Here is an 18,169-nt window from a genome sequence, read left to right on the forward strand (position 1 = left end):
CGGGAGCGGCGGGCGCTGTAAACACGGCGGCGGCACCGCCCGCCCGGCCCAGCGCCGCCTCCGCAGCGCCCCCTGCGGCCCGGAGGAACAGCTGCCGGCCGCGCTGCGCGGGGACCCGCGGAACCGCGGCCCGGGACAGGGGGAACTGCTCGGGAACAAACCTGGGGCTGATCTGGAACCGCGGCCCGGGACAGGGGGAACTGCTCGGGAACAAACCTGCGGCTGATCTGGAACCGCGGCCCGGGACAGGGGGAACTGCTCGGGAACAAACCTGCGGCTGATCTGGAACCGCGGCCCGGGACAGGGGGAACTGCTCGGGAACAAACCTGCGGCTGATCTGGAACCGCGGCCCGGGACAGGGGGAACGGCTCGGGAACAAACCTGGGGCTGATCTGGAACACACCTGAGGGGACCCGGCCCAGAACATGGTTGGGAGGGGGTTTGGAATACACGGCAGGGCTCTCCCCGGACTCGTGCAGTTGTGATGACAGAGGATCTCACTAATCCATACAAAGGTGGGTGCCAAAAGGATGGTGCCAGACTCTTTTTGGTGGTGCCCAGCAACAGGACGAGGAGCAAAGGCCATAAGCCAAAACACAAGAAGTTCTACCTCAAAATGAGGGAGAATTTCTTCACGTTGAGGGTGGCAGAGCACTGGAACAGCTGCCCAGGGAGGATATGGAGTCTCAGCAGACACTCAAATCCCACCTGGATGTGTTCCTGTGTCACCTGCTCTGGGTGACCCTGCCTGGGGCTGGGCTGCATGATCTCCAGCGATCCCTTTCAACCCTAATAATTCTGTGATTCTGTATGGGGTCCAGGTCTGGAGCAGGTGTGGGATGGTGGAGAGCTGCGTGGGACACATGTGGCACAGGGCCGGGCACACAGGCAGGGACTCTGCTGTGGAACAGAGGCTTGTGCTAAGCCACTCTAGCAGGAAAGGTGTCCTGGGCTGGTCCTGTGGGTACTGGAGGGGTAGAGTACTCCTTGGGGGAAGCCTGTTCCACAGCCTGGGCACACCTGGCACGGCTCAGGGCTTCCACAGAAACCTGTGATGGGAGAATTAAGGAGTGCACTGTAGGGACAGGGGGCCAGGCTGACGACCCCCATCCTGGCAGAGAGACCCTGGCCAACACTGCATTACGAGATGCGGCAGACTTGAATTCAGGCAGATCTAACCAAGCAAAGCACTGTGCTCAGGTCAGTGTTCAGACACCCAGGAGGTGTGTTTTATTGCAAAGAAAACAAAACCACAACCCTGTTATTTCCAGGGCCAGACACAAGTGTTTCTAACTGTTCTCCGGCAGCAATCCCAAGCAGTGGCCAGGGCTTGCAGACAGTTTGTGTCCAGCAGGAATGAAGGTGTTGAGAATGGCTCAAAGCCTGGCTGTCAGCTTAGATGAGCGCATGAGGCTGACAGGTGCTTGTTGTGTCTGTTTGAGCTGTCCCAAGCCCTTTGTGAAGGAGAGATGTGCTCCTGCATGGCTGCGAAGTCGGACGGGAACACACGAGCTGCTGGCGGCAGTAGCTGCAGTGGGACCCTGCTGCAATGCTCTAAAGTCATGCTGCAATAGTCCTTAGGATAATGTACCTTCATTTCACTCCACATCCTCTGCCAGAGGGATCCTTCAAGTGTACCTTGAACCATATTTTCAAGATGCATTACATCCTCCACAGCACAATTACCAGGTCACTCCTCATTGTTTCTTTCCACCCTACATACCCCAAGGTGGCGTGCCGGATGCAGAGTCCTAGGACATGTTAGACTCTACGTTACAGGCACAGTTCCAGATACCTGGGCGACACCTCAGAGCAATCTGCAGCTTGGCCATCCCAGACCACATCTGGCCACCATCCCACAGAGATGGAGAGCCACTCTGATCTTGGCCGTGCATCCAGGCGATGCCTTTGCTGGTGTTCCCCGAGGCACTGCACTCCTCACAACAGCACCTGATGCTCTCGCTGAAGAACCACCTCCATTTCAAGGCAGAGTCTCTGCGTTCTAGCTGTGGTCCCAAGGAGCAGAGGGAACAAGTGGCAGACAAAACAGGAAGATGGAGCTGAGACCCTGTGTTGCTACCCAGGGCCTCTATACCGGTGACTCCAGGGAATGTCCCATCTCACTACTTTGCAGACAGGGACGTCCTCACACAAAATATCCTTGACACGCCCGGTACAAGCCCCTCTGCTCACAATCGAGTCCTGCAGCCCCTCGTGAATAAAGCACGTTATCCTAGGCAAGTCACAGGAAACAAATATCCAAAGCTAAGAGAGGGGAAAAGTTCTACTTTTTTTTTAAATTTTCCGTTTCCAACTCCCAACCGCCACCAGGTGTCAGTGCGACCAAACATTTGGCAGATGGAACTATGGGGATGTCCGAGTAGGTGGCAAAGAGTTTTCCAGGAATTGCTTTGTCTCCTGCATCTGCTCTGTCGCCTGGCACACTGCTCTGAGAACGTCCAGCTTTGACAGTTTTTATTAAAAAGAAGTTTAACTACATTAGGGTGATAGAAAAGCTTCCTGTTACAAATGCTAAGACGAAGGTTTTCTTCCTCTTTACATCCTCCCTGCGCAGAGCTGGAAATGCAAGCACTGAACAGAGTAAGTGGGCTACCAACAGCCTCTCTACAGCGCTTCCCAGCCCGCAGGTCCCCAGAGATGACCTGTCTCTGCAGGGCTGGCAGGAGAGGGACAACAGTGCAATCAACTTGACAAGATCAGCCTAGTGCAAAAAAATGATACAGAGAAAAAACAAACTGTAAAAGGATAAAAAGTATCACCAGACTAAAGTGAAATTCTATCAACCAGTAGATTTCTGAAGCTAAACTGGGATCATACAGCCAAGTGCACCCTGTCAGAGATAGCAGAAAAGTGTCCTCAGCCTCATGACAGCCACTCTTAAAGAGCCTCTCAGATTACCTGGATGCTCCAGACAGAGAAGAGAGTCTCTGGAAAACCTCCAGGGCATGAGAGGCCAGAAGAGCAAATCAGGAGAATTTGCTAGCTCGTTATTGAGCCCACATAGCCCCCTTGGTTTCTTTAAAGTTTGAAGGCTTTACAGGAGATCAGGAGGTGCTGAGCCCAGCTGGAAGCATTGCTTTATCAGTGCCTTGCTGTTTCTCTGAATTAGGATAGTGGAGAGAAAACAGGGCAGCAAAGCAGCTCTTAGCAGGGAAGTGCACCAAGGAAGTGATTTGTGGGTGAAATGATTCACATCTGATTGGTGGCACTATCTTTGTAACAGCCACTGGGCATTAAAAACATATTTGATGAGGATTATTGGACTTGGAAACATTTACACAATGCAGCTGCATAAAGGCCACAGGCATGCCAGGCCCCGTTATGCTAAGTGCTATAAAAACTCAAACTGTAACTCCATGCTTTAATTCACTCACCATAACAACAATTTGCATTTAATCCTGTGAGCCCCAAAGTGCCTTCAACACGGGCAATGGATGTGCAGTTTCACTGCACAGACCCATCAAACTCAGCAGGAGCCATCAGTGAGGGATGGTCAGAGAGGGCTTCATGTGGCTGTCCATACACATGGACTGTCCCCCACTACCAACTGCTGGGGCAGGAGAAGGAACTCTGAGCATCTCTGCAACCCTACCAAGATACAAAAGGAGCTGATGATCACTGTCTCCTACATAACACCGGGCAAGATATGGAGGCAGGCTAAAACCACTGAAAATTGGAATCTGGATAGGAAACCAAAGGTTATCACCTTTCTTGAATCCCTAATAAACTGGTATCAGAGTGGTCCTACATCAAGGTGATCTGTGATTCAGTTTGTATGCAAAGCGCTACACAAACTGCAACAACAGACTCTTGCACCTTGACTTCAGGCACACACACCAGGGAGGAACACGCTAGAGGTCTCTATACATACAGTGATAGATTTACAGGCTCAGCATCAGGCTGCACATCTGGGGCCTTTCTATACAAAGGTTCCCTTAAAGACCAAGTGTGAAGCTGCATCTCACAACAAGCAAACATGCAGATCACCACAAGGGAGAGAAGGACTGGTGCCTCTGGCCGAAGCAAGTCCCTCAATCCCTCAATGACAGAAGAAACAAATGTTCTGGGATTTCAGGCTTGACAGTAGTTTAGGCAGGGCTCAGAGAATAATTATGCATATTCACGTGCCTTTAGCACACATCTTCAGGGAGCTGGAGCCTCAAAATTGCCTGAGGCATGCCTGAGAAACATTCATTGGGGAGCTCTTACATCCGATTCTCATCTCATCAGAACTGGCTCTTACATTGTTTAAATGCAGTGATTTTAAAGATGTTACCCTGATTTATACCTGTGGGATATTAAACACTTCCACCCTTCCCTCAGGGCAGGATGCTGAAATTGAAACAAAAGGATGAGAAAATTACTTGTTTCCCTATTTAAGAAGCTTCACATAGTCTTTATATTTATCACAAAATGACCAACTGAAACCAAACTATCCTGAAAAATAGAACTGGAGTGGAGAAGGTCAGCCAGTCTAACACTTAGACAAGGGATATTTTCCTGCTGATTTCCCAGGCTGTTGTGAAAGCGGCATGTAAACGTCATTTTTGAGCAACTCTCCAACCTAAAGCACATTTCCATCTAAAATGCTACACCATGGCACCAAGTTCTCTGCAATCAGTCAAGCAAGGGTAAAGTGCTCAAACTTCGCAAGCTCAGCTTGGAGTTGTGGAGCTGAAAAAAGGAGTGGGGCTGTTTGTGGTACCAGGGGTGAAATGAGATGATAGCAGGGAGTGGGTGGGAGGGGTGTTTTCCCCAAATGTAAACATCAGCTACTACAATTAGTAGCTGAATGCTACAGCACTAGAAAACCTGTTTTCACATGGGGAATGCAAACTCTGCCCAGGACATCGACAGAATCTTGGCTCCCCTCCATCCGGAATGCACAGGTTTTACTGCACCTGCACGGACCGAATGTGATCTCAAGGTCAGGATCTGGAAAGTGAATTTACTCCCCAAATCTGGACTCTTGATGGCAGGCAGCCACACCATCTTGTTTCTCCAGTCCATCCACTCTCAGCTACTACCACAGAGCTACAGTAAGTGCATTTAAAGGTGATGAAAGCATTGGTGCTACTGATAGGAACACACACACAGAGATCTATAAACCCACCCCTCCCGCTTCCCTCTGTTCTGTGATCCTCCTGGCTCCAAGCCACAGATGCAGGCTCAGGACTTCCGTAGGGAAAACTTGCCCAAAGACCTGTTCAAAGGTTTTAAGAAGTTCCTGAGAAGCCACCTGATCCCATGGTCCATCAGTCAAGATAGGAGAGAAACAAGTGTGTTTAAGAGGGTGGTTCCCACCCTTCTTTTTCTAAAGATGCGTGTCTTCCTCAAACACATCCACATCCTCGCTCGCCTGCTTATTGATCAGGACATCCCAGCTGTCGGGGCCATTGATGGTGTTCCCACCGTTCACGCTCGGCTTCTTCTCTTGCATTTCCGACTGGCTGTCGCTGGCCACGTCCAAGGTGGGGTTGTCATGGCAGCCGTTCTCAACAAAGCGCAGCTCCTCGCCGTGTGACTGCCAGGGGTGAGAGGACACAAATGGAGACAAAGGGGTACAGGTCTTAATGCTGCTGAGAAGCACAATCAGACCAGGCTATGAGGGTCACCAAGAACTTTGCAGGGTCAGGGGGAAAAGGCAAATTTTCTCCTAGCCCAATCCTCACAGCGGAAATGAGCTGTCCTAAGCACATTTGCATCTCTCTTACACCTGAATGGGCTCCACTGCTGCTCCAGCAGTGTATCCAGCTATGTCCCAGAAGTGGACAGGGTAAAACTATCTCCCTCTTAACTTTCCAATTCCCTCCATCCCCAGGGCTAAGAGTCTGGCCACCTTCTCCACCCATGCAGTGCTCACCATGTTCTTCATCTTGGGCAGGCGTCTCTGCCAGCAGTTGTAGATGAGCCCCAACACGATGATGATGGCGCAGATGGAGCCAATGATCACCAACACCACAAAGAGCTTCCCATAATCACTGCGTGTCTGGTTAGGGTGAGACTGGCAGCTTGTGGTGGTTGAGTAGTTCTGGATACCAATCTGGAAGGAAGGAAGCAGTACACTAAAAGCCCTGACCTGCAGGCAGATAGAATCCTGTTCCAACTCTCCAGGGTCCAAGTACAGGACCACAAACGTGGGCAGAAGAACTAAAAGCCAGGGTTGGAGAGTCAGGCTGTGCACTGTGCTACATGACAAGAAAGCACATAACTATATATAACACCATTTTCCATGAAAGCTGACACATCAGCAAATGACAGTAGGCACAACCTTATTTTGCTCACCTGCACAAGGATCACACCTTTGTGCATGACAAGGAGGGAGAAACTGTCCAAGATTGAGAGTTCCCAAGACAAACTATGGACCACTGAGGGGTGCTGAGGCTTTGGTAACTGCTTGGCAGAGAATGTAACCCTAATAAGCAGGTTTCCATTAAAGCTCAGGTCCTAAGAGGGCATAGTGGTCTTTACAAGGTCTTGGAAGTGGACAGCTGCCCACTGAGCCTAAAAGCTTAGGAGTAGCTGTTCTAGAAACTGGCCCCCTGTGGCTGTCAGCAAACAGCCCAACGCTGGTTCCAGTGACTTGGCAGATTTGAAACAGGTTACATATCCAGTCAATAGTAAGTGTGACAGGTGTAAGAGAATACCCTCCCTCCTTGCAATCTCATGCTTGTGCAAGGGCAGCACAGTGAGCAGAGTTTCATTATTGACACAGCCAGAGAGTCGGAGGCATGTGGCAAGGAGGCTCTGGTAGGACTCACATTAACATGGGGCCACAGTTGCAAAGTCAAACCTTGCATCCCACAAATCCCTCTTTCTGGACAGTTCTAGGTGCTGATACTTCAGTCACACAATTTCTACAGGGTTGGCTTTTTTCACTTTCTCTGGTATAAGCCAATCAATACACCACTGAGCACTTAATTTGCTTTGTCTAACTGCACTGGTTTGTTAGGTCAGGGAAAAACCTGAGAGCAGACAGCCAGCAAGGCCCAACTCCACTGCTAAAATCAGCAAAATTATTCCAGTGGTGCAAAAAACTCAAGCAGAATCAGGCCCTCAGTGCCTATATACCCTGTAGGACAAAGGGGCAAAGCCAGACATCATGGGGCTGATTCGTCCTCATCTCTATCCTCTTCCAAGCTGCCCAGGGTTAGAAGAGAATATGTGAGGTCTAGAGGCAGCTGGGAGAGGACTCTGGCATCCATTGACCCAGGTCCTCTGCCTGCCCTTGTAGAGGCAGTTGTTTAAGGAGTGAAATGCAGACCCTGGAATTGCAGAAGGCGTGTGAACATGTCAAGAGAAGCCAATGTATGTAAAACAGCTGCAGGGTGAGCAGGGCCAAATGTGGGGCTCTGCAGCACCCACATTGCTCTTGACAATGGTATAGAAGGGGTGACACTGAGAATTCCAACAAAATGGATGTGTGAAAAGCAGTCTCACAACCAAGCCAGAAAAGCAGGGAGGGAATAACCCATAGTTACTCTCTTAAAAGGAGCAGACATTTGATGGCCTGGCAACTACCAGTGAGGGGAGAAGGGAGTTTGCCAAGTGTCTGACTCATCTGTTTGCCTGCCATGGGTTCAGCACTTGGTTAGACTGAGATATGCTCCCAGTTTTCAAGTTGCTTATTTTAATTGTATAACTGGTCTTAACAAATGGATGCAGGCAGACAGGCTCTTACCTCAGCTAAGCTCCTCTTAACATCCCCCAGTGCCATGAGAACATCTTTTGTAGGGATAACGCCTGTAAAGTAGAGGAAGAGATCAGTGCTGCTCTCAGCTCAGGTTACTCAGTCAGATGTATTCATCAGTCTAAAATCCCCAACAGGATGGAGGCAGGGGAACACACATTTTTGTTCATTGGTGTTTTATGTCAGGAGGCTGAAAGAACACAGGATCACAGACAAGGGTACCTCCAAACACTCTTTAAAGGAGTAAAAAAAAAATCCAGGGATGAACTGATACCAGAGCCACCTAGGTACCCTCCCCACCACCACAGAAGCTCTCAGGGTCTGTGTCTGCTCTGGGAGCAAGCAGCAGCACTCAAAAAGTCATGGAGACAGGTTCATAAAGGTCATAGAGGCCATAATGTCAACATTAGAAACCTCTATCACTAGACTGGCAGCAGAAGCAGTACAGGAAAAGGACCCCTGTACTAAAATAGGAATAAAGAGATGGTAAAATGTTCCAGTCCAGCCCATGTTCACTGTCAGCTTTTGTTTCTTTGGGCATGAAGGGAGGCACTATGAGGACTGTCCTAGTTTGGACAGGACTTAAGAATTGATAGGTTAGGAAGTGAACCAAGAGCAGGCTGTCATATACTGCCATGGAGGGGAGTACATAAGCATCAGGAGAAAGCTGACAAATGCTCGGGGAAAGGCAGTCCAGGGAGGGAGCAAAGCTGAAGGCAAAGTGCAGAAGATGAAGCTTTGTGCAAGCAGTGAGGAACAACCCAGAAGACAGAAGTGAAGAAAGAGTCTTATGTCCTCAGTCCCTCTCCATCCCTCAAGTCCGGTGAACGCTGGGAACTGGTGGGATTTAAATGGATTGGAAACCAAAATCTCCTTCCAGCATGGCTGTGTACCTCCATTTGGGAGTCCCTTAAATACACTCCCCATCACAGGAAGGCTCCTTCTGCCAGCACTTACCCTGTTCCCCTGCCAGTGTCATTAGCAAGTGCTTGTCGTTCTCATTGGGTTTGCTCAGAGAGATGAGCCAGCGCTCCTGCAGCGCCTCCGGCTGCCTGGAGAAGGCATCCTCCACCAGTGCCAACAGCTGGGGACCCCTCTCCAACCGAAACTCCTCCTGCCACAGGAAAGGAACCTTGGTGAGTGCATGCTGGGGACAGGGCAGCTGTAGCACTGCAGGGCTGGTACAGCTGAGACCTCACATGCGCCCAAAATCCAGCAGCATTAAACCTGGTGCAACGCTCTGCTGCACAGTGACCCAGGCTGGACCCACAAACATCTCCTGATGCACCAACCCTTCTCCTCAGCTCCTATGGCTGCTGTATGCCCCACACCAAGCCCAGCTCTCCCGGCACAGAGAGATCCTGAAGCAACATTATGGTGTAAGGTGAGAAGGAAGCAGCCAGGCTCTTCCCCACAGCAGCGCTGGGTCAGCAGGTGCTGCTCAGCCTGATGTGCTCCAGCCACCCCTCGGCAGGCTCCTTTGCTGCTTTCTCACTCCTGTGTTTCTATTCTCATCTCCAGTTGCCATGCCAACCTGAAGGCCACACAGATGATTAATAAAACGGAGAGTTCTTGTTGCCATGGCAATTTGAAGCGCTCAGGGCACGCACAGGCCTGTGCCAAAAATGGCCTAATTGAGGAAGACATCGATGACTGGGGCCTGAATCACAAGAGCCTGGCAGTACCCCCTCTCATCAAATTATGGGGTTTGGTATGGGGAGGCAGGAGGAGCTGCGTGAGGAAGCAGCACCATAATGCAGCACCATGATGCTCAGCTGCAGCTCCAGCTCATGGTCCCACTGTCAGCCTGAGGCTCTCTTTTGGGGGATGCAGAGGAAGGGGGAGCAGCTGAGCCAGGAGCAGAAGGACAGAAGCAAGATGTTCCTGGCGATGGGGAAATCAGAGGTTGCAGAGCACTGATAAATTCTCCATGGTGGAGAGGAGGGAGCAGGGAAAGAACCTGAATGCACCTGTGCCAAGGTGGAGGTCGCCTCCTTATGCATGGCCAACTACCACTGCTGGGTCAGATCCTGCAGTCCCCACATGGGCAAACTTTCCAGGTATGTTGAGTGGGGGATTTGCCCAGAGAGAGACTGAAGTCATTCCCTTGCCTGGAGCCCACTGGGAAGACAAACGGGCTTCCAGCTTAACCCAGAAATACAGACATGGTCCCTGCAGCAGGTCAGAGCCTGGTGCCACACAGTGTATAGAAGGTCAAGGTGCAACCCTCTGGAAGGGGCTAAGCACCCTCCTTGTCCTTCAGCTTTTCAGTGGGACTTCATACACATCAGATCATGGCACCAAAACATGGAAATATGTGAGGAATCCCCATTCACACTAATTTAAACTACAGCACTTGCAACACAGGTTCTCCCTCACTACCCCAGAAACCCAAACACCACAGAGCTCAGATACAGAAACCAAAAAACAAAAGGGACAGGCAGACAGTAGGTGAGGTGCCAAAACTGAGCAAATTACCAAGGGTAGGAAACAAACTGCATGAACATCAGTGGAAAGGAGAGGAGCTTGATTCCAGCTTCACTCATGCAAAGTGGTAATGGGAGGCAGGGAATGATGGAATGCTCATGTTAAATATGTATGTCGACAAATGTCCCTTTGAATAAGGGGTAGTACAGCACAAATCATTCACTGGGAAATACGTTTTGAAACATGAAATCAAGTAGAAAAACAGTTCAGTCCTGCCTATCCCAGGGCACCATCTTCCTCCAGCAAGGCCAAACTGAGGATTCAACAGCAAAGACATAATCTGATCAAGAGACATTTGCACATCTGCTTTTCAGTTCTTCCCCTTACAGAGGTTTAAACAACACAAGTACCAGTGACCACAGAAAGGAAGCTACTACATATTACAAAATTAACCAGTATTTAAAGTCCACAGAGATAGGAGAGAGAGCAATGGGGATGTGAAGGAAACAGGGCAGAAAAAACTCTGGTTTTCAAGGACTCATTTTCTGCGTTACAATTGTGAGCTGCAGCAGAGATACTTAAAACCCTCCACACTGGTCTGCCTCAATCAAGAGGAAAAAGACTGACTTTTCATCTATTCTTAGAGCAGTCGGCATGCTTTACTGTGTATAGGAATTTCCCCGTTTTCCCTGTCCCCAAAAAGATCACCTTTAAAAAAAAAGAAAAATAAACCAACCAAGAACTCACCAGTAGTGGCAACAGGTCAGTGCCACAGAGCAACCCTGCAGGAACAGAACCAGCTGGCTCTGCCCACAGCAGGAGCCCCACAAAGCAGGAGTGCAGATGCACAACGCCAGAACACAATTCCTCAATGAAACATTTTGGTCTCAGGCTGTCAGGCTCATAATAATTTCTTAGAATTATGAAAGGCATCTTGACCCCAGGCCTTTCACAACTGGTTTTTAAGTGCCTGATAAAAGGCCCAGCAGAAGTGAACAAGCCCTTTTACCAGGGATCCACAAGGGACTCTGGGTTCATGAATTAACTGCAGCTTTATGAGGATGGATGGACAGGCATTGGATTAGCAGAGCATGGCTGGTTAACAGAGCCAGATAACACACAAGATAACAGGGTGGGGAGAAGAGACCCTTAAGGAAGATTTAGTGATAGCTGCTTGATACTTATCCATGCACAGTGCAAATAAACGGGAGTCCCTATTCCTCTGAGCCATCAGAGGATCGTTACTATATGCTGGAAGGAATGGAAGGAAAAGGAAGAGAAGGAAGGAGAACTGCATTTCAATCCTGTAAGAGGTGCAATGCTAAAAGCTCTCATGTCTCATGACAATCCAGGTACTGACTGGCACAGACAGCAGCCAGAAGTTAGTAAAAAATACAATATGGAACTGACATGTGCTAGACTTGGACCAAAATCATCTCTCTCCACCCACTCTTTTTCCCTTTTGGAGAACAGGAATATTTCTGTCCTCCTCCCCTTCTCTTCACAGCCTCTATACGTTGAGATTTAGTGCTTTTAAAATGTTGTGTGGTAAAAGCTGTGTCTGCCTTCACTCCCCTAAACACCATTGCCCCCATGCCATCAAATCTCTTTGGACTAACTTACACAGTCAATGTTATCTGACATATTCAGGATGATATAGTTCTTTCCCGCAAGGTTGCTCCAGTCTTTGCAGATCACCTGGAGAGACAAGACAAAGACAGCTGGGTTCAGGTGAATGTAACTCTGCTGCTGAAAGCACAGGGTACACAAGGGACAGGAGCAAAGGGCTGTGCCATACTCCCAGGAACACTTCTCAAGGATGCGACCGTCCTCTAACTCTGTGTTCTAAGGAGGAATCACCATTTCAGTGCTAACATGGAACAGGGACAAAGTTACTCTACCAGCTTGCCACAGCTCAGCTTGACCTTCCACCTCTATCTCAACTCAAGGAGGACACAGATTCTCAGTGGAATCTACCCTGCAGCCTTATCAGCACTTAACACAAAACCTAACCAGGAGCCTCTGTGGTCCTTAAACAAACTGGTGAGACAGGGCAGCACTTTGCAGGCAGGATAGGATGCACAGAGGGACTAAGTCACTTGCTCAGGCTCCTGAGTACCATGGGGCAGAAAGCAAAATTAAAAGCTTTGCTTGGTACTCTCTCACCAGTCAGCTCCCGCTACATATTTTCTCTTAACCAGCTGCCAGGATTCAGGAACTGCAGTTCACCCCTCCTCTCCCACAGGCTCTCCTAGACCAACATCTTCACACATAACTCTGCTCCACCTGCTCTGCATCTGGTCCCTGCAGGCAGCAGCAGCAAAAACAGCACTTTCTTCTCACTCCCTTTCCAGAAATCCTTGGGGCCATGTTTGTCCTGACACTTCCAATAATGCAGGCTGAGGAAACAAGGAGCTTTCTCTGCTGTGCGTGCCCCAGAGGGAAGGTGTTCAGCTTCTGTTTATCAGAAGCAGGATTTTGTGCAGCTGGGAAGATGTGAGGGGGCAGGGCTTTCACCAAGGATGATGGATACCCTTAAGAACTGCTGTGAATAACTCTCCCTGAAAATTCAGTTTTGACTGGGTGAACAGAAAAACTACTTCCAGCAGTCAGATTCAGGGATGGGGTTAAACACCCAGCCAGGAGTGAAGTACCCAAATATCCCCACTGTAGCCGACCACCCCACTCCCTGCTCCCAGTGCGACCTGTGCCGAGTCCCAGGGCAACTCAGTTGGCAGCATGGCCATGCGGGCATCCCCAGCCTGTGGTGACGAGCTCCTGTCTGCTGCCGCAGTCTCAGTGGCTGACTCAGTGTCATTCCAAACGGGATCCAGCGCAGGCTCATCAGCTCTGTCCCACGGAGACACAGAAGTGGGGTGCTGCTCACTCCCAGGAGTCTGGGTGCCTGGGGAGGTGCTTGCAGGAGACGGTGTCCCCACGGGTGTTTCCACTGTCTGCTCCATTTCAGTCAGCATCGTGGGCTCTGGCATCTCCCACCCCACCGTGGGCTCTGAGGCCTCCTCCCTGGCTGAATGCTCTTCCCCACCAGCCTCCACCGTGGTCTCTGCAAGCTCTGCTCCTGTGGCAGCCACAGTCAGCTCTGAATCTGCTCCCCCAATAGCCCAAGTGTCTCCAGTTGTCACTTCCAAGAGCTCTTCTGAAACACTGGGAGATCTTGCACCAACAGTAGTAGAAAAAGTAGAGGACACAGGTAAAAGACCTGGTCCCATGCTGCTCCCAAGGTCTGGAGAAACAGAGTCCTCTTCCTGCCCTCCTATGGCTGCCTCAGTCACACCACCTGGCCTGGCAGAGGCTGTGGAAAACAGAAGGGAGAAGGAGTCCTCTTGGTCCACTGGTTCAGAAGATGTAACCTCTGGTCCAGAGGTCTGGAGGCTCTCCATCCCTCCTCTTGAGGGGTCTATAGGGAGCAGCCCCTCCTCTTCCTCTAGTGTGGAGAAAGGTGTGTGCAAGTCAGGCTCCACAAATTCTGCCGGCGGCTGGACAGTGGCCATTTCCCAGTTGTCTACTTGTGTCCCGTTCCGTTTCAGCAATGCCTTCTGGGATGAAGCAGGAAAGGTATAATCTAAAAAGAGATCCAAAAGACTTCATGTCACATCTGAACTAAGAACTCTGAAAGGCAGAGAATATCCCATTATATGTGTTCAGCCACAGGTGGGTCAGATGGCAGAGACCCTCTAAGAGCAGGTAGCCTGCCACAGCAAAGAACAATCCCATCCAATATGTGCACTTCTCCATCTCCCCATCCCATCCCAGTGAACCCATATTCCCGAGGGATAATTTCCATGTTTGTTCTCTCCACATCTGTCTGTCCATAGGCACTTCCACAGACAATAATAAGTAACAGTTCTGACACCTGGCATCTTTAAGTTGAGGTTATGAGTGTTAGGAATCAGGCTGGAATCCAGAGATGCATTTCAGATGGGATAGAGAAAGATATGGGGTGGTAGCAGCAGTCAACCACAAGCTAAATGGGAAATACTAGAGAAGAGAAACTAAAGCACAGAAAACCAAATCCTCCTTCCTGCCACAACCAAGTAATACCACCAAACCCTGAATCGACCTGGGCGTCTTTGAAATGCAGAATTTGAGTTTGTACAGCACTTCAGAGCAGAAAAGTCATCCCACAAACATCTGCATTAGTTTTGCTTTGCTACAGCAGCTGAGTCTAACTCCCCTCCCTCCAGCTTCAGCCCTGGTTGTTCTGTGGCTCTGACCACGAACGGAAGTGCTGCTGCTAAACAAACATAGATGCTGAAGGAGATGCAGGTCACAGATGTAAGATCAGAGTCAGAGCAGGTAGGTTTTTTTTTTCTGGTAGGGGTTTCTTCTGGAAGCTAAGGAGCTGGAACCCCAGGAAAAGGAAAGTATCTGTAAGATCAGATATGTTTAGCTTGGAGCAGCAGGCACAAATCCAGCAAGCATAAATCAACCTTCATCTTTCTTGAGAAACTGCCCATACCCACGGAGCTCTGTTTCAGGAGTCTGCATCCCAATTAACTCCCCTTCTCCCTGAGACAAGCACAGCACATTCTCACTGAGAAGGGAAGGAAGACGATCCCTTCACAGCCAGAAATCAGCCCCCTGCTCTGTCTATAGTTATTAAGTAAATGACTGTCTGAAATTCCCAAGGCTCCTGTCTCCTCTCCTGCCTGCCAAAGCAGATGCTCCACTGAGCACAGTGGGCAGCAGCTGTCTGGATGCCTTACAGAGATCTGCACAAAAAAGCTCCATGCATTCCTGACTCTGTTGCCAGAGTGGGTGCGAGCTCCCAGGCAGAGAGGGCCATGCCAGCAATCACACCCATTGCCCTGGGTATTCCCTGGCAATCAGGACTGCCCATGCTACTCCTGCCCACCCCTCCTGAGCAGAAAACACACTGTTCCATCCACCCCAAGCAGGAGGTGTAAAGATCCTCCTGTTCAGCTGGCAAGTGGCTTTCCCAACCCACAGCTCATTCCCTTTATGGTGTCAGCAGCTCCTCTCAGATGCTGCCCAAAGATGAGCGTGACCCAGTGTCGTGGTGTGGGGACTAGCTCCCAGTTCTGTCTGCAAAGAGGCCACATGGATTCACTGCCCATGGCAGGCAGAAGTCATGTTCCTTTGCTGCTGTGTCTCACTAGAGAGCACCCCCTGACACCCTACCCAAAGACCCTGAGGATTAAAAGATTTTTGCTTCCCAACAGCCAGTTGGTGATGCTTCCTCATAAGCCAAGGAGGCTGGTAAGAGCATTCAGCAGCAGCACAGACCAAAAAATCCCCATCTCTCCTCCACTGCCTGCCATTGATCTTCCCAAAAATCCACAGCAACAGGTAACATCCCAGCGTCTGCAGACACAGTCACTGCCTTGCTGGATGGATGGTGGGTAACAGGAGAAACAGCCACAGACCATGGGATTGAGGAGGTTTGGGTGGGACTGCCTTCTTAGATAGTAAAGCTTAGTGCATCTCCCAGGGCTCTGCTACTCCTGCTGCTGCAGGGATAACTCAGGGTTTGCACCAAGAACCCCCTCTACCCTGACATGCTGTGGGTGAAAAGTAAGGATTTCGCCCCTTAAAACAAGGCCCTGCCAGATGAGATGTTATTTTCAAGGATCAGTGATCCAATCTGCCATCTCCTTTGCCTAAAGACATTCTAAGATATTCTCAACTCCTCTGCACCTCCTCTCTTCTGTGCTCTTCTTCCCACCTGGAGCAGAGCACAAACTGGCAGGCAGATGGGCACAGCAATAAAACAAGCCACAAAAAAGCAGCATGAGGTTTGTCCCACGGGAGCGAGAAATGCTCCCAGCCAGTCAGCTCTCCTTTGAAGTCACACACTCAACCTTTCCCTAAAGTGCTCTCTCACAGATTAGTTGGCTCCCATGGGGGAAAGCCCCACATGGTGTAGCCCTGCCGCCTTTCCACCAACAAGATCTAAAGATCTCAGAGGAACTGCCGCCTCTGCCATCTCTCCTGGGCAAAGAAAATTTAGGGAGAACCCATCCCACTCTCTCCCAGCAGACTTCTATCTTACAAGGCAGCCAGAGATTGAAACCTGAGCTGCTTCTCTAGGCCAACAAATCAACAGGGTAGAAGCAGACACAGGAATCCTCACACTTGCTACTAACTGAGTTAACATTCCTGCTTGTCATCAGTTTCCCCACTACCCTGCATGTTAAGCTGGGAACATCCTTCCATCTGGTTCATAAGACCTCACTGATTAGAAACTCAACTCCTCCCAAATCCTGAGAGGGCTGTTACTCAGATTCATGTAGGGAACAGTGAAACTTGAGGCATTTTGGTCATAGTGCTGCTGGATTGTGCTCCTTAAAACAAGGACCTCTCCACACAACCCAGTTACCAAAATGGTTCAATCCTTTCCCAGGTTCAGGAAGGATCACAGAATCATCAAGATTGGAAAAGACCTTCAGGATCTAGTCCAACCATCAACCCAGCAGCACTATAATGATCCCTAAACCAGATTCCCAAGTGCCACATCCAGATGTCAACGATGATGAGTCAATCCTTCCTCCCAGACTCTTCAGCTACACAATTCCTGTCTGGAATCAGCTCCTACTGTCTCACTAACAAGAGCATCTGCCAACTTCACAAGATCAGGTGTCTTTAAGGCATTCATATTTTGTTTTAGTTTACACCCCTCTTCTGTGATTTGAAGGAATTTTTGCACCCTGTCCATCTCCCTGGTATGATCTCAGCCCCTAAGCTGGTCCTAGCATCTTCCCCCCAAACCTCCATCCAGACAAGCTGGCCTGTCACTCATCTGTGCAATGCAGAGCTAACAGCTTGCCCATTTGAAGAGTATTCTCAGCATTTCCCTAGATTCCCCTTCCCTCCAACCCTAAGGGAACTCAAAGGGCATCTCCCATTTCTAGCATCTCTTCCAGCATTTGGGTAGCAGTTCCCTTTCAGCACGTGGTCTCCTACAACCCCCTTGGCCCACCTGTCAGCAGACCTGACACCCCTGGCTCTGGGCATATGGCAGTGCACCCACAGGCCTTCCCACCTTCTGATGCCAGTGCCATCCACTTTCCTTCTCACCCCATTTGTGGGGAGAAACAGCAACCACAGAACAGAGAGGCAGAGAGACACAGGCAGCCTGTGCTCCTGCTGCAGAAATGGGACAGTCTTCTGCCAAAGGAGACAGGTATTATGGAGCTGGCTGCAATGCCAGATTTGCCTTGTTTATCACTGATAAGCTCATCTAATTTCAGGGAGGAAGCAGAGCTCTGCCAAACCCAAAGCTGCCCGAGGAGGGAGGAGGTAGCTCAGCTTAGCTCCTTCCCTGCCAGGGTCTGCTGTCTCCCACCAAGAGCAGCAGTAGGCTGGAGCACAAGTGGAGCTCGTGGCCACACGGAGACATGGCATGTGCCCCTTTCCAGCCACAAACAGGAGTAGCCAAGCCACAATGGAGCCGGCCTGATCACAGAGAGGGACAGCTCAGAAGAATCAACCACTGGAACCATGAAACTGTCCCAGCACCTCTGCCCAAACAGTCTAGCAGGGAGGGACCAGAGGAGTGTAACAGGCAGACACAGCTCTACGTCATGTGCCCTCCCAGAGCTTCTCAGCCACACCATCCCCTTGGGAGTCTGGTTCACCGATATGAAATTCCACACCTCTATCTCACCTCTTTGCCACCACATCCTTAGCTTCACCCCTTAATGCTTTCCATCAGTAGTGATATTACTCATATTGCAGCATCCAGCTGCCTCCCACAATCCCCCAGCTTCTCCCTTCCAAGCTCTCTTACAAAAACCCTCAGGCAGTATTTTTTGAAAAAATCATCTTTCACAGCCTTTCCAAGTCCTGCCCTTTGCACCTCCCAGCAGACCCAGGTCTGGGTCACACAGACGCATCTCCTTCGCCTGGGGAGATGATTGTCCCTGTGAGAGGTGAACATGAGCTTCAAACCTCCGCAAAAGCCACCATTCAGGCAATGTCCTGCTTCCTCCAAAATCAATAACAAAACTTCCCTGACACCAGATGGGCCACGACATGGCATTGTGCCAA

At 50.1% G+C, this 18,169-nt stretch overlaps 1 protein-coding gene across 1 annotated transcript in view; it reads right to left on the reverse strand.

Annotated features, from left to right (window-relative positions):
- Nucleotides 1-1,201: 1,201 nt before the first annotated feature.
- PODXL2 (podocalyxin like 2) overlaps nucleotides 1,202-18,169 on the reverse strand; it is a 32,383-nt gene continuing 15,415 nt past the window's right edge. The window contains 6 exon segments of the mRNA XM_039559109.1: nucleotides 1,202-5,545; nucleotides 5,885-6,064; nucleotides 7,703-7,764; nucleotides 8,669-8,825; nucleotides 11,762-11,836; nucleotides 12,844-13,721. Of these exon segments, the coding sequence (XP_039415043.1) occupies nucleotides 5,336-5,545; nucleotides 5,885-6,064; nucleotides 7,703-7,764; nucleotides 8,669-8,825; nucleotides 11,762-11,836; nucleotides 12,844-13,721 (1,562 nt within the window). The 3' untranslated portion in view covers nucleotides 1,202-5,335.

The sequence above is a fragment of the Corvus cornix genome, chromosome 12, assembly GCF_000738735.6.
Source record: "Corvus cornix cornix isolate S_Up_H32 chromosome 12, ASM73873v5, whole genome shotgun sequence".
NCBI lineage: Eukaryota > Metazoa > Chordata > Aves > Passeriformes > Corvidae > Corvus > Corvus cornix.